This window comes from Dictyostelium discoideum (genome assembly GCF_000004695.1).
Source record: "Dictyostelium discoideum AX4 chromosome 1 chromosome, whole genome shotgun sequence".
NCBI lineage: Eukaryota > Evosea > Eumycetozoa > Dictyosteliales > Dictyosteliaceae > Dictyostelium > Dictyostelium discoideum.
In genome coordinates, this window is record NC_007087.3 from 1334306 (window position 1) to 1349069 (window position 14764).

General features: G+C 22.2%; 9 protein-coding genes across 9 annotated transcripts in view; 6 read left to right on the plus strand and 3 right to left on the minus strand.

Moving 5' to 3' along the window:
* Positions 1-143: 143 nt before the first annotated feature.
* DDB_G0268030 (hypothetical protein) lies at positions 144-3809 on the minus strand (the record flags this gene model as incomplete). Its single annotated transcript, XM_642411.1, has 1 exon — positions 144-3809. One exon carries the CDS (start codon positions 3807-3809, stop codon positions 144-146), a length of 3666 nt encoding a protein of 1221 aa, XP_647503.1.
* Positions 3810-4728: 919 nt separating this feature from the next.
* On the plus strand, positions 4729-5296 carry DDB_G0268422 (hypothetical protein; the record flags this gene model as incomplete). The annotated part of the gene is made up of 2 exons (XM_642412.1): positions 4729-4943; positions 5026-5296. The coding sequence occupies 2 exons, from the start codon at positions 4729-4731 to the stop codon at positions 5294-5296; spliced, it is 486 nt and encodes a 161-aa protein (XP_647504.1).
* Positions 5297-5335: 39 nt separating this feature from the next.
* Positions 5336-5596, plus strand: DDB_G0268032 (hypothetical protein; the record flags this gene model as incomplete). The annotated part of the gene is made up of 1 exon (XM_642413.1): positions 5336-5596. The coding sequence occupies one exon, from the start codon at positions 5336-5338 to the stop codon at positions 5594-5596; it is 261 nt and encodes an 86-aa protein (XP_647505.1).
* A 655-nt stretch (positions 5597-6251) lies between these two features.
* On the plus strand, positions 6252-7776 carry DDB_G0268034 (Rab GDP dissociation inhibitor alpha; the record flags this gene model as incomplete). Its single annotated transcript, XM_642414.1, has 2 exons — positions 6252-7073; positions 7234-7776. 2 exons carry the CDS (start codon positions 6252-6254, stop codon positions 7774-7776), a joined length of 1365 nt encoding a protein of 454 aa, XP_647506.1.
* Positions 7777-8152: 376 nt separating this feature from the next.
* On the plus strand, positions 8153-8956 carry DDB_G0268036 (2,3-diketo-5-methylthio-1-phosphopentane enolase; the record flags this gene model as incomplete). The annotated part of the gene is made up of 1 exon (XM_642415.1): positions 8153-8956. One exon carries the CDS (start codon positions 8153-8155, stop codon positions 8954-8956), a length of 804 nt encoding a protein of 267 aa, XP_647507.1.
* A 1014-nt stretch (positions 8957-9970) lies between these two features.
* Positions 9971-10462, plus strand: DDB_G0268038 (hypothetical protein; the record flags this gene model as incomplete). Its single annotated transcript, XM_642416.1, has 2 exons — positions 9971-10111; positions 10241-10462. The coding sequence occupies 2 exons, from the start codon at positions 9971-9973 to the stop codon at positions 10460-10462; spliced, it is 363 nt and encodes a 120-aa protein (XP_647508.1).
* Positions 10463-10819: 357 nt separating this feature from the next.
* Positions 10820-12000, plus strand: DDB_G0268040 (hypothetical protein; the record flags this gene model as incomplete). Its single annotated transcript, XM_642417.1, has 3 exons — positions 10820-10886; positions 10978-11418; positions 11513-12000. 3 exons carry the CDS (start codon positions 10820-10822, stop codon positions 11998-12000), a joined length of 996 nt encoding a protein of 331 aa, XP_647509.1.
* A 175-nt stretch (positions 12001-12175) lies between these two features.
* Positions 12176-13051, minus strand: DDB_G0268042 (hypothetical protein; the record flags this gene model as incomplete). Its single annotated transcript, XM_642418.1, has 3 exons — positions 12176-12255; positions 12370-12875; positions 13047-13051. The coding sequence occupies 3 exons, from the start codon at positions 13049-13051 to the stop codon at positions 12176-12178; spliced, it is 591 nt and encodes a 196-aa protein (XP_647510.1).
* Positions 13052-13584: 533 nt separating this feature from the next.
* Positions 13585-14764, minus strand: part of DDB_G0268044 (hypothetical protein) — a gene marked incomplete at both ends in the record, with an annotated part of 2579 nt that continues 1399 nt past the window's right edge. Inside the window, 3 exons of the mRNA XM_642419.1 lie at positions 13585-14081; positions 14161-14437; positions 14558-14764. The exon at positions 14558-14764 is cut by the window's right edge and continues 255 nt beyond it. Of these exons, the coding sequence (XP_647511.1) occupies positions 13585-14081; positions 14161-14437; positions 14558-14764 (981 nt within the window). The remainder of the gene's footprint in view (positions 14082-14160; positions 14438-14557) is intronic.

A 14764-nucleotide genomic window follows, 5' to 3' on the forward strand; every position in this document is an offset into this window, starting at 1 on the left:
AATTTCAACCTTAAAAATCTCATACCTTTTAAATTAAAAATTAAACCCAAATAAAATAAAAATCTATTTTTTGAATTAAAAAAAAAAAGTTTGATTTTGGATTATTTACAATATTTTTTTTATTTTTGTTGACTATTTTTTAATTATTCTTGGACAGAACCAGCATCATGATGGTGATGATGGTGATTTTGATGTTCACCACCCATATCTTGATCACCATCACTATTAGCTAAACCAGGTGAAGATGATCTTTCAATAGTTAGTTGTTGTTGTTGTTGTTGATGATGATGATGCTGTAATTGTTGTTGATGATGTTGTTGTTGTTGTTGTTGTTGTTGTTGTTGTTGTTGAAATCGTTGTAGTTGAAATTGTTGAGCTTGTTGTTGTTGTTGTTGCTGTTGTTGTAATTGTTGTTGTCGTTGAGTTAGTTCTATATAATATCTTTTTAAATTTTCTTCAATTTCAGGAGTTGATAAAAATTCAGGATCAATTAATTCCAAAGTTTCTTTATTTAAATTATTATGAGCATAATGAAAGAAATGATTACAAAGTGCAGCAGCTCTACCTTTGAAAGTTTTAATTGGAGTTTCAGGTAACTTTTTCAAAGCTTTTTTATTCTTTATTGAGGTTCTACCACTACCCTTTGAATTCATATCTCTTAATATCTTTGTAACCTCTTCATAGTCTTTCTTTATGATATCAGAATCTTCAAATTTAAATCTTCTAATTAAAATCTCTCTCGATATTGGGTCCTCTTTCTCCAAATATTCCAAACCAATTCTATAATCATCCAATTGAGTAAATAATCTCTTTGAGTTACCTCTTGATCTTTGCCAAAATTGTTTAACGATTGCAATACCTTCAGTGATGTCTACATTGATTCCTTGAGAGATTTGGTCACCAAATAATCTCTCTTGATCTTTTTGAAGTGCCCAACCATTGTCAAATAATGGTTCCAATATTCTATTGATTTTATTTGATATATTTTGTGAATAAATTCTTCTTCTCTTTTTTGGTTGTTCATCTGAATATGAGTAATCACCTGGTGATCCTTGTTCTAATAACTCATGGTGATGGTTTCCACTTGGATGATATTGATAAACCATATGCATTGGTGATGATGTTGTATTTATAATTTGTTGTTGAGGTTGTAGTATTATTTGTTGTTGAGTTTGAACTAATTGTTGTTGCACTTGAATCTGTGGTTGTGTTGTTTGTGAGGTTGGTTGTTGTTGTTGTTGCTGTTGTTGTGTTGTTTGTGAGACTGACTGTTGTGTTTGTTGTTGTTGTTGCACTTGAATCTGTGGTTGTGTTGTTTGTGAGTTTGGTTGTTGTGATGATTGACTTTGTGAAGTAGATGAGACTTGAATTTCATCTATATTTTGACTGACTATTGATACATTATTATTATTATTATTGTTGTTATTATTGTTGTTACTAACATTGCTACCATTATTATTATTATTATTACTATTATTATTATTATTATTATTATTATTATTATTATTATTATTATTATTATTATTATTATTATTATTATTATTATTATTATTATTATTATTATTATTATTATTATTATTATTATTATTATTATTATTATTATTATTATTATTACTACTACTATTACTATTACTATTGCTATTGCTATTACCATTGCTATTACCATTGCTATTGCTATTACCATTACTATTACCATTGCTATTGCTATTGCTATTACTATTGCTATTGTTATTGCTATTGCTATTACTATTGTTATTGTTATTGTTATTGTTATTGTTATTGTTATTGTTATTGTTATTGTTATTGCTATTGCTATTGCTATTGCTATTGCCATTGGTATTACTATTACTAATACTAATACTATTACTATTACTATTACTATTACTATTACTATTACTATTACTATTACTATTACTATTACTATTACTATTGCTATTGCTATTGCTATTGCTATTGCTGTTACTATTGCTATTACTATTGCTACTATTGTTGTTGATGTTACCACTATTGTTATTATTAGTATTAGTTTTGGTGTTATTATTAGTATTAGTATTATTGTTATTATTATTATTATTATTATTATTATTATTATTATTATTATTATTATTATTATTATTATTATTATTATTATTATTATTATTATTACTAGTATTAGTATTAGTATTATTAGTATTATTATTAGTATTGCTGTTGCTATTGCTATTACTATTGCCATTGCCATTGCTATTACTATTGCTATTATTATTATTCATATTATTATTATTATTATTATTATTATTATTATTATTATTATTATTATTATTATTATTATTATTATTATTATTATTATTATTATTATTATTATTATTATTAGTATTAGTACCACCAACAACAATTGGAGTTGCATTTGTAGCTATAGAGGCTGTATTATTATTATTATTATTATTATTATTATTATTATTATTATTATTATTATTATTATTATTATTATTATTATTATTATTATTATTATTTGAAATTCTATTTACACTTGGATCATTTACATTATTTAAATTATTGTTTGTATTATGAGTTAAATTATGATTTAAATTATGATTTAAATTTAAATTATTATTTAATGGTTGAGGATTTGGTATTGAAATTGGTACCATCATTTTTCTTTTTAATTCTGGATATCTTATATGAATTACAGAGGTTAACATATCTTCTAAACGTTGATTTTGATGATAAAGTTTTTGAAGTTGATCCCAAACACCGCCAATCTTTTCATTGACTACATCAGATACTGTATTCAATAATACTTGACCACAATCACATTCACAATTACAACATTTCTTTTGATAAACTGGAATCATTCCATGATGATGATGAAGATGCTCTGCTTGTGGCGATTGAGTTTGATTTAAAATCTCTTGATGATGGTGATGATGATGTAATTCACTTTCATCCATTTCAATATCATGTTGATGCTCATGTTCTAAAAACTCATGATGTTCTTGATGTTCATGAATCTCTTGAATTTCTTGAATTTCTTGATGCTCTTCTTGGTGTTCTTGGTGCTCCTCTTGATGTTCTTCTTGATGTTCTTCTTCCTCTTGTTCTTGTTGCTCTTGTTGTTGTTGTTGTTGTTGTTGTTGTTGTTGTTGTTGTTGTTGTTGTTGTTGTTGTTGTTGTTGTTGTTGTTGTTGTTGTTGTGGTGGTGGTGGTGGTGGTGGTGGTGGTTGTTGTTGTTGTTGTTGTTGTTGTTGTTGTTGTTGTTGTTGTTGTTGTTGTTGTTGTTGTGGTTGTGATTGTGGTAGTGTTTGTTGCTGTTGCTGTTGTGATTGTTCTTGTTGTTTTCTTCTCTCTTGAGATTGTTCAGTGGAGGGAACTAAAACATCTATAACTTGAAGTTGTTGACAATCTTGCTCAACTTGTTGTTGCAATTGATCAATTGGTGTACCATTTTGATCATAAGGTGTAATGTTATCTTCTAATTCAACTTCTTGCTCTTGTTCAATATTAAGTTGTTGTTGTTGTTTTTGTTTTTTTAATGTATCCGTATCTGTGACTAACTCTTCGTGATGAATTGAAGGTGAGGTATCGATATGTAAATGATGTTCTGTATCTTCATTTTCATTACTATCATCATTATCCTCATCACTTTCATCATTGTCATTACTACTACTACTACTATTATTATTATTATCCTCTTCTTCGCCAACCTTTTTCCTATTTTCTTGTTGATGATGGTGGTGATGATTGTTATTTTCTTTTCCATCATCGTTTTTAATTTGTGGTGATAGTATAATCAACGTTGGGTTTTGAGATTGATAATCCATTGGCTCCATTGTTATCTATTTTTTTCATATACTATTATTAAAAATAAAAAAAAAAAAAAAAAAAAAAAAAAAAAAAAAAAAAAGGATATATTAATGTTAAAATTCATTCTCCCATCTTTTCCTGTAAACTTTTATTCTTGGTTTTTTTTTTTTTTTTCCAAACACTTTTTTTTTTTTCCAAACACTTTTTTTTTTTAAAAAACCAAAGTGAAAAACAAAAACAAAAAAAAAAAAAAAAAAAAAAAAAATCTTAATTTTAAAAATAAAAAAAATAAAAAATCCTCGTTGGTGATTCAACTTTGCTAAACCAAATAATTTATTATATTATGTAAAAAATAGAGATAATTACCTTTTTTTTTTTTTTTAAAATTATTATTTTTTGAAGTTTTTAAAATTGATGGCCAATGTAAAAATTTTTACATAGTTATGTAAAAAAAAAAAATTGAAAAATTGAAAAAAAAAGTAAAAAAAAATAAAAAATAAAAAAAAAATAAAATAAAAAATATCAAAGTAGTTCGGTTTTTTTTTTTTTTTTTTTACGTTATCAATTTTGACATTTTTATTTTTAAATCTTTTTTTAATTGTATTATTTGTCACATTTTTAAAATCTGCCAACAAAAAAAATAAAATATAATTGTTTATTTTATGATCATTTATCAAAATATCTGAGGTTTAAATTTTTTTAAGAAAAAATTGATTTTAAAAGTTGATTAAATATTTATTTTGATTAGTTCCCTTTGATTTTATTTTATTGTTTTTTTTTTTTTTTTTTTTTTTTTTTTTTTCCAAATTGTAATTTATTTTATTTATTTATTTTATTAATTTTTTTTTTATATTTTATATTTTTTTTTTTTTTGTTAATTTTTTTTTTTAATTTTTTTTTTTTTTTTTCAAAATATTTTTTAATTTTAATTCCCACAAATTAACAATGAGCGATTATAATAATAATAGTAATAATAATAATGAAAACGAACAAGATGAAAATAAAAATAATACAATTCAAGAGATAACTGAACAATTTCTCACATTAAGATCTCTAAATGAAGGTTTAAAAGAAAAAAATCTTCAATTAATACATCAACAAGAGGTATCTGAAAATAAAATTGATACATTTAAAAAAGAGTTAGAAAATAAAACTGAACAGTAAGTTAACTAAAATAAAAAAAATACTAAAAAAAATACTAAAAAAAAAAAAAAATATACTAAAAAATATACAATACTTTAGAATAAATTCATTAGAAAATAAATTAGCGAATAAAGAAGAAGAATTAAGAGAAATAAAATATATAAATGAAGAATTATACAAGTGGAAAGAAACCCATAGATTAACAGATGATGATTATATAAAATTAAAAGATACAATTAGATTAAAGGATGATAATATTAGTTCACTATCAATTCAACTAGAGCATACAATAAATAAAAATGCGTATGTATCACTTTATATTATTATTATTATTATTATTATTATTTTTAATATAAAATTAGATTATTAATATTATTTATTTATTTCGTTATACCTATACACACACAGTATGTTAACAGAGAGTTTAAAAGAAGTTGGTGATAGAGGTAGTATATTTGAAAGAGATGAAAGCTTTAATATAAGCAGTGCAAGTAAACAATTATTAGATTATCAAAAAATGTTATCATATCATAAAATTAAATCAATAGAAGAGAAATATACAACAATTAAAAATATTAATTTGGGTTTACAAAAAGCAATTCAAGAACTTGCTTTGGAAAATGAAAAATTACGTTATGCATTAGTCAATATAGAAAAAAATGCTCTATAACTATTACTCTCAACTTAATTTATTCATTGTACATTTTCTATTCCTCCACTTTTTTTTTTTTTTTTTTTTTTTTTTTTTTTTTTCAATTTTTTTCCTTATTTGGATATCCACAAAATTTTTTTTTTTTTTTTTTTTTTTTTTTTTTTTTTTTTTCTCCAAATCAATCAATTAATAAACTTCAGTTTAAACTAAATAAATAAATCAAAAAAAACTAATAAACAGCAGTTTAAACTAAACTAAACTAAACTAAACTAAATAAAATAAAATAAAATAATTTGATTAATCCAATTTTGGAAAAAAAAAAAGAACAAAAATAAAATTAATTAAAAATAAATATTTATTTTTATTATAAAACTTAAAGCCCATTTTTTTTTTTTTTTATTTTTTTTTTTGGGATTTGCTTTAATTTTTTTTTTTTAATTTTTTTTTTAATTTTTTTTTTTTAATTTTTTAATTTTTTTTTTTTTTTTTTTTTTTTTTTTTTTTGAAATTTTTTTTTTATATTGTATTTTTAACACACCAAATATATATTTATATTTATATATTTATATATTTTTTTTTATTTTATTTTCACACCCTATTCTATATAAATTAATTTTTTTTTTTTTTAACAACAAATTAAAAAAAAAAAAAAAAAAAAAAAAATCAAGACAAGATGGATGAACATTATGATGTTATTGTTTTAGGTACTGGTCTCAAGGAATGTATTATTAGTGGTTTATTATCAGTTGATGGTAAGAAAGTCCTCCATATGGATAGAAATGGATATTATGGTGGTGAATCAGCATCATTGAATATGAATCAATTATGGGAGAAATCACATGGCAAAGAAAAGAAAGCACCAGAGACATTAGGATCATCAAGAGACTACAATGTTGATTTAATTCCAAAATTCATTCTCAGCAGTGGTCTTTTAGTTAAGATGTTGTTACACACAGATGTTACACGTTATTTGGACTTCAAAGTTGTAGATGGCTCATATGTCTACTCATCAGGTAAGATCAACAAGGTTCCATCAACAGATACAGAAGCCCTCACATCATCATTGGTTGGTCTCTTGGACAAACTTCCATTAAGAAAATTCTTTATCTTTGTTCAAAACTATGAAGAAAACAATCCAGCTACCCACGATGGTTTGAACTTAAAAATCACCACTATGGATGCCCTCTTCAAAAAGTATGGTTTAAGAGAAAACATCGTAGATTTCATTGGTCATGCACTCGCTCTCTATCTCGATGATAGCTACCTCCAACAACCAGCTCATGATACCATCATGAGAATGAAACTCTATGCTGACTCTTTAGCTCGTTACAGTAAATCACCATACATTTATCCATTATATGGTTTAGGTGAATTACCACAAGCATTTGCCCGTTTATCTGCTATCTATGGTGGTACATATATGCTTAATAAACCAATTGAAAATATTGTTTTCGATGAAGAAAAGAAAATTATTAAAGTTACATCTGAAGGTGAAGTAAGTATTTAATTTAATTAATTAATTTATAATTTATTATTATTATTATTTTATTCTAATTTTTTTTTTTTTTTTTTTTTTTTTTTTTTTTTTTTTTTTTTTTTTTTTTTTTTTTTTTTTTTTTTTTTTTTTTTTTTTTTTAAAAAAAACTATTTTTTAGACTGTAACATGTGATAAAATTGTTTGTGATCCATCATATTTCCCAAATAAAGTTCAAAAGAAAGGTAAAATTATTCGTTCAATTTGTATTTTGAATGGTCCAATTCCATCTGCTGATAAGAAATTTGAATCACTCCAAATCATTATCCCACAAAAACAAGTTAAACGTCAATCAGATATGTACGTTGGTGTTATGTCATCCGCTCATTGTGTCTGTCCAAAGGGTAAATACATTGCCATCGTTTCAGCCACTGTTGAAACCAATGAACCAGAGAAAGAATTAGCACCAGCTTACGCTTTATTAGGTCCAATTCAAGAGAAATTTGTCTATATTTCTGATTTCATTGAACCAATTGCTGATGGTACTGCCGACAATGTTTTCATCTCAAAATCATATGATGCTACCTCTCACTTTGAAACCACTTGTGAAGATGTCATGGATATGTACAAGAGAATCACTGGTAAAGATTTAGTTCTCACTGTTCATCCAAATATTCTTAAACAACAAGAAGAAGCTGGTAACCAAGAACAAGAAGAACAATAAAAAAAAAAATAAAAAAATAAAAATAAAAAAATAAAAATAAAAAAAATAAATAAATAATAATTAAATTATAATAATAATAATAATAAAAAAAAAAAAAAAAAAAAATTCAAATCATTTTTTATAAAAAAAAAAAAAAAAAAAAAAAAAGATATATATAAAAAAATAATAATAATAATTATGATAAAAATAGAATTTCTTAAAAAAAAAATAAATAATTAATTTGTAATTTTCATCTTCAACACTTTTTAATTACTTTCACCCCTTTTTTTTTTTTTTTTTTATTTTTATTTTTATTTTTTTTATTTTTTTTCGTCCATAAAATTTTTTTTTTTTTTTTTTTTTTTTTTTACTAAAACTATTCCACAAAATAAAAAAAATGACACCAAATATTCATACAGTTATATTAGATATTGAAGGTACAACAACACCAATTTCATTTGTACATGATGTATTATTTCCATATATTAGAGATAATTTAGTTAGACATATCAATCAGAAATGGGGTAGTGAAGAATTAAAACAAGATATTAAAGAATTATATAAATTATATTTAGAGGATAACAAAGCATCGGAATTAGTTGTAAACAATCAATTCAATACACCAGAGATTTTAAATCCAGATGATGAATCAACAGATAAAGAAAAGTTAATTGAATCTGTCATTAGAAATGTTATCTATCAAATGGATAATGACAGAAAATCGACACCATTAAAGCAATTACAAGGTCATATGTGGTTGGAGGGTTACGAAAATGAGTTGGTCAAGGGTGTGGTTTTCCCTGAGGTTCCAAAAGCTTTTGAAAATTGGAATTTGAATCATATCGATATTTACATCTATAGCAGTGGTAGTATCGCTGCCCAAAAGTTGTTATTCAATTATTCAAATTTCGGCTCACTTTTACCTTATATTAAAGGTCATTTCGATACAACAATCGGTGGTAAATTACATCCTTCATCTTATGAAAAGATTTTATCTACAATTAATAATGGTTCTCCAAATAGTTATCTCTTTGTAACTGATTCAATCTTGGAAGCTAAAGCTGCTAGAGAATCTGGTCTCAATGTTTGTTTATCAATTAGAGATGGTAATCCTCCAATCGTTGATAGAGAATTATTAAATACTTTTGATCAAGTTTCTTCTTTTGATCAATTATTTAATAAATTTAATTTTAAAAATTAATTTGTTTAGAAAATGAAAATAAAAAAAAAAAAAATAAAAAATTAAAAATAAAAAAAAAAAAATTAAAATATTTATTTATTATTATCATTAATATTGTATTATTAGTGTTATTATTATTATTATTATTATTATTATTATTATTATTATTATTATTATTATTATTATTATTATTATTATTATTATTATTATTATTATTATTATTATTATTATTATTATTATTATTATTATTATTATTATTATTATTATTATTATTATTATTTATTAATTTGTTTAGAAAAAAAAAAATATAAAATAAAAAAAAAATAAAAAAATGATAACACCAAAATTTAAAATATTTTAGTAATAAATAATACAATTTAAAAACACTGCCGAGAAGATATAAGGAAATTCCTTTGAAGTCCGATCACAGGTTAAAAAAAAAAAAAAAAAAATATTATTAAAATATTTATTTTTATCTTTTTTATTTAATTCATTTTTATGACTATTATTTTATTTTTATTTTTTTAATAAAGATATAAATAAATTTTAAAAATTAATTTGTTAAGAGGAAAAAATAAAATAATAATAATAATAATAATAATAATAATAATAATAATAATAATAATATTAATAATAATAATAATAATAATATTAATAATAATAATAATAGTAATAATAATAATAATAATAATAATAATAATAAAATTTAAATTAATAGAGATAAGAGTTTATTGTAAATTTTGATTAGCTATGGCTTATTGTAAATTTGGTTAAATTTGGAAAAAAAAAAATAAAATAAAATAAAAATAAAATAAAAAAAAAAAAAAAAAATTTTTTTTGATGGTTGAACCCACTGAATTTTAATTAAAAGAAATGATGGTACTTTTTTTTTTATTTTTTTTTTATTATTTTTTTTATTTTTATTTTTTTTTTTTTTTTTATAAAAAAATCAATTTTTTTTTTTTTTTTTTTTTTTTTTTTTTTTTTTTTTTTTAATATATTAAATAAATACACAAAAAAATAAATAAATAAAAAATGGAAGAACAAAATGATTTCACTTGGGCCGTTAAAAATGGTGATATTGCAAATGTTAAAAAATCAGTTGAAGCCAAAAAAGATTTAATTTCAATTACTGATGGTAATAAAAGAGGTCCATGCCATTGGGCTGCTGATTTTGTAAGTTTATTTTTTTATTTTTTTTTATTAATTTTTATTAATTAATATTTATTATTATTATTATTACTTTTTTTTTTAATTTATTAATGTTTATTAATAACTATTTAAATATTTAAATTTATTAATTAGAATCAAGTTGAAGTTTTAGAATATTTAATTTCAAAAGGTGCTAAATTTGACAATACAGATGATTATGGAATTACACCATTATTAGCAGCAGTTTATGAAGGTCATACAGGTGCTGTTGAATTATTAGTTAAAAAAGGTGCAAATAAATCTGTTGTTGGTCCAGATGGTCAAACTGCATATGATGCTGCTGAAAAAGCTGATATTAAAGCATTATTAAAATAAATTATTCATAATATGCAATTCCAAACCAAAATCAAAATCAAAATCCAAATCCAAAAAAAAAAAAAAAAGTCCGCTTTAAAATCTTATTTATAAAAAAAAAATTACTGTAATTCATAATAAAAAAAAAATAATAAATATAAATAAATAAAATACAGTTTATAAGAATAATTGTATTTTGGAAAAAAAAAAAAAACCTTATTCCATTGTTTTTTTTTTTTTTTTTTTATTATTTTTTATTTTTTTTTTTTTTTTTTCATTGTTTTTTTTTTTTCTACCCCTAAAATTTTTTGTATCTCTTTTTTCAATTAATTTCAAAAAAAAAAAAAAAAATAAAAAAAAAATAAAAAAAAACAAATAATGCAAGAAACTAACATTGTTTACATATTGGGAGATAAAGAAATTGATAAAATACAAATCCTCAAAGGTAAAAAAAAAAAAAAAAAAGAAAAAGAAAAAGAAATAAAGTTTTTCAAATACTAACCTTTTACATATAAAAAAATCAAAAAATTTAAAAGGATTAAATGTTAACGATAATAAAGAATATACTATCAATACTAAATACTATTCAGCAAATATAAATATTGAAACTATTGATCTTGATAAAGAAAATAGTTTTGTAAAATTCAATCACAATGATCATGTATCTGCAATAGTTTTAGTTTTTGATTCATCAAAACCAGAATCATTCAATTTTATTAAATCATATATTACAAATAATAAAAAGATTGAAAAATATAATGATGACGAAGATGAGGATGATGAAGATGATAAAGTGGATGATCATGAGGAAGAATTAGATACAAACGAAATTTTATATATTTTAGTTGACATAAATAAATCAAAAAATGAAATGGAAGATCAAATTGAACAATGGTGTATTGAAAATTTAATTGAATGGGTTATATTTGATTCAAATTCTCATAAAGAATATGATATTAGAAAATCGGATTTAACTGGTAAGTTTCAAAATTTTATTTTATTTTTGAATATTTTAATATTAATTTACTAAAATTTTTTTTTTTTTTTTTTTTTTTTTTTTTATTTAAAAAGAAATTGATGAAAAAGTTAAATATGGTATTGAAAGATTAATTGAAATTTTAGAATCAAATATGTGGCCAAAAATGGAATTAAAGAAAAATAATAGTTTAAAAAAAGAAATCAAAGAGGATGATAACGAATATCCATCAATAAAAAATGATAAATTTTTACAAGATTCTTTAAAAAAGGTTGAAGGTTTCTTTAAGAAATCAGCCACATCAACAACAACAACAACAACAACAACAACAACAACCACCACAGAAAACAATAATAAAGATAATAAAAAAGAAACCAAAGTTAAAACCAATGGATTATCAATTGAAGAGGACCAAGATGAAGTCGATAATGAAAATGATGATTCTCAAGTGATGGAAAATACATTCAAAGAACTTCAATCACTTAGAGAACATATGAAAAATTTACCAGATGAACAAAGAAGAGATGTGGCAGCAAAAGTTGCAATGATGTTTGCATCTTCTTTAAATTTTGAAGATGATTAATAAAAAAAAAAAAAAAAAAAAAAATACAAAAATAAATACAAATAAAAATAACAATAAATAAGAAATGTAAAGACAATATTTTTTTTTTTTTTTTTTCTATTATTTTAATTTTTATTTTATTTTTTAAATTTTGGGGGATAAAGTGGGAATATAAATATGTGTTATTACTATTTATTTAATCAACAGAGTTTAATTTAGTTTCTTCAGTTTCTTCGGTATTCTTTTTGTCACCTTCTTCTTCTTTGTCTTCTAAATCTTTAAAATAAAAAGAAAGTAAATAAAAATTTAAAAGCATTAGTGATCATTTTTTTTTTTTTTTTTTTTTTTTTTTTTTTTTTCTAATTTTTTTTTTTTAAATTTAATAATTACCTTCCATATCATCCATATCATCGAAATTCATACCATCTGGCATACCTCCCATGCCTCCCATACCTCCCATACCACCCATACCTCCCATACCACCCATACCTTGCATCATTTGTTGCATATCCATGCCACCCATATCAAAGTTACCGAATTTACCAGCATCTTCATTTTCTTCTACTTCATCTTCATCCTTCCAAAGAGTCCAATCGGTTTCAACAAACTTGTCTTTCTTTTTATCTTTTAATAAAAAGTTCCAATATGGACCGGCATCTTTTTTAACTAATTTTAATCTTGGGTATCTGCTTGTTTTGAAATCAGTTGATGATTTATCAGCATCGATTTCTTTGAATAAATCATAGGAAAAGGCGTATTGTTTACCATCTTTACCTTTACCTTCGAATGAAATTTTGTTTGATTCGAATTTAACAACTGGAGATTCAACATCTGCTTCAATTGTAATATAAACAAAGTCTGGTCTTTCTGCCCATTTAATTTTTGGAACTTGTGTTCTATTAATAAATATATATAGATATAATTTTATTTTATTTTATTTTTATTTTAAAAAATAAAATAAAAATAAAAATGTTTTTTAAATATAAAAGGAGAGAATTAGTACTTGTACAAAGATTAATTATTTAAAAAAATATTAATTATATAAATTAAAATTTTTTTGAACTTACGTCATTGTATTTATATTTGTTTTTCACTTGGATGAAATGAGAAAAATTTTTAATTTTTTTTTTTTTTTTTTCAAATAGAAAAAATAAAAAAAAATGAAAAAAAAAAAAATAAAAAATAAAAAAATGAAAAATAAAATTTTTTTTTTTTTTTTTTGAAGATCTAATAAAATAAAAGGGTGGATTAAGTTTTTAAAAACTATTTATAGATTAAAGTATAAATAATAAAAATAAAAATAATAATAATAATAATCTTTTTTTTTTTAATTATTTATTTATTTTGGGTTTTGAAGTACACAATGATAAATTTTTTTTTTTTTTTTTTTTTTTTTTTTTTTTTTTTTTTTTTTTTTTTGATTTGGATTTTAAGGGTTTTTGGTATGAGCATATTAAATTGGGTTTTTGTTTGTTTTTTTTTTTTTTTTTTGACGATCGTTGTTTAGAATATACAATCTATATGATTTTAAATAAGATTAAATAGTGCTTTTTTTTTTTTTTTTTGGAGGTGATTTTGTTGTTGTTATTGGTATTATTTTAAAGTTTATGAAGATTCAGTTTTTGCTTCTGTTGATTCTTGGTCAACAGATGATTCTTTTGGAGTTTCTACAACTGCTTCAGTGTCTTGAGTAGTTTTGTCGTCTTGTTGTGGTTGTGGTTGTTGTGGTTGTTCATTTAATTCATCTTGATTGTCGTGGTGATTTAATTGTTGTTGTTGTTGTTGTTGTTGTTGAAATCGTATGTCATCATCTTCCTCTTCATCATCTTCCTCTTCAATATAATTGATAGGTTTTTGACCACCTTCATAATCATCTTCATCGCTATAATCCATTTGATCTTGATATTGGTCGGCACTAACATAATCGCCAACACTATCGTAGTTATCATAACCATTATCATCATTATCATATTGATCGTCATCTTCTTCAGCACTTTCTGGTGCAGTCATTAAACTTGGTTTAAATTCACCTAATGGTTCATTTTCAATATTTAAAACAGGTTCTAACGATTCAGTAACAAATACTCCCCATTTTGGATTTTCTATAATAATTAAAAATAAATTATTATGTTGTTAATATTTTAATAATAATAAATAGTAAATAATAGGTTTTTAACATACCATCAACAATTTGTTTGATTTCTGGTGAATTCTTTGAAACATCACAAATAGATTGGGCAATACTATTTAAGAAACCCATAAAACCATATCTAATACCTTTAACTTGTTTTAATTCGTTGGTGTTGGCTTGATCGGCTTCAATGATTCTATCAAGGAGTTTGGCATCCTTTAAAAGTGACATTTTAAGTTCATCATTTTCACTATATAAAATAATTTGACAAATTTGATGGATTTGACTATGGAGGAGATTGTTCCAAGGGTATTTAAAGAATAATTCCTATAAAAAAATATAAAAAATAATAAATATGTTAATATTATATATAAAATTTTTTTAAAATTTAAAAAAAAAGAAAAAAAAAAAAAAAAAAAAAAAAAAAAAAAAAAAAAGAAAACTTACTAAACAAGTTGATAAGATATCGAGTTCCATAATTTTTTTATCAATACATAAATAACGTGAATTAATTAAATCGGCAAAGAATTCGATAACCTTTAATCTATGGAAACCCAATGGTGGTGATAATGGACCAGTTGTAGTTGTAAAAGAGGCCTCTGAAGTTTGTTTTAAAAGTTTATTAAACTCTTCAATGTGTACAATTGACTCTTT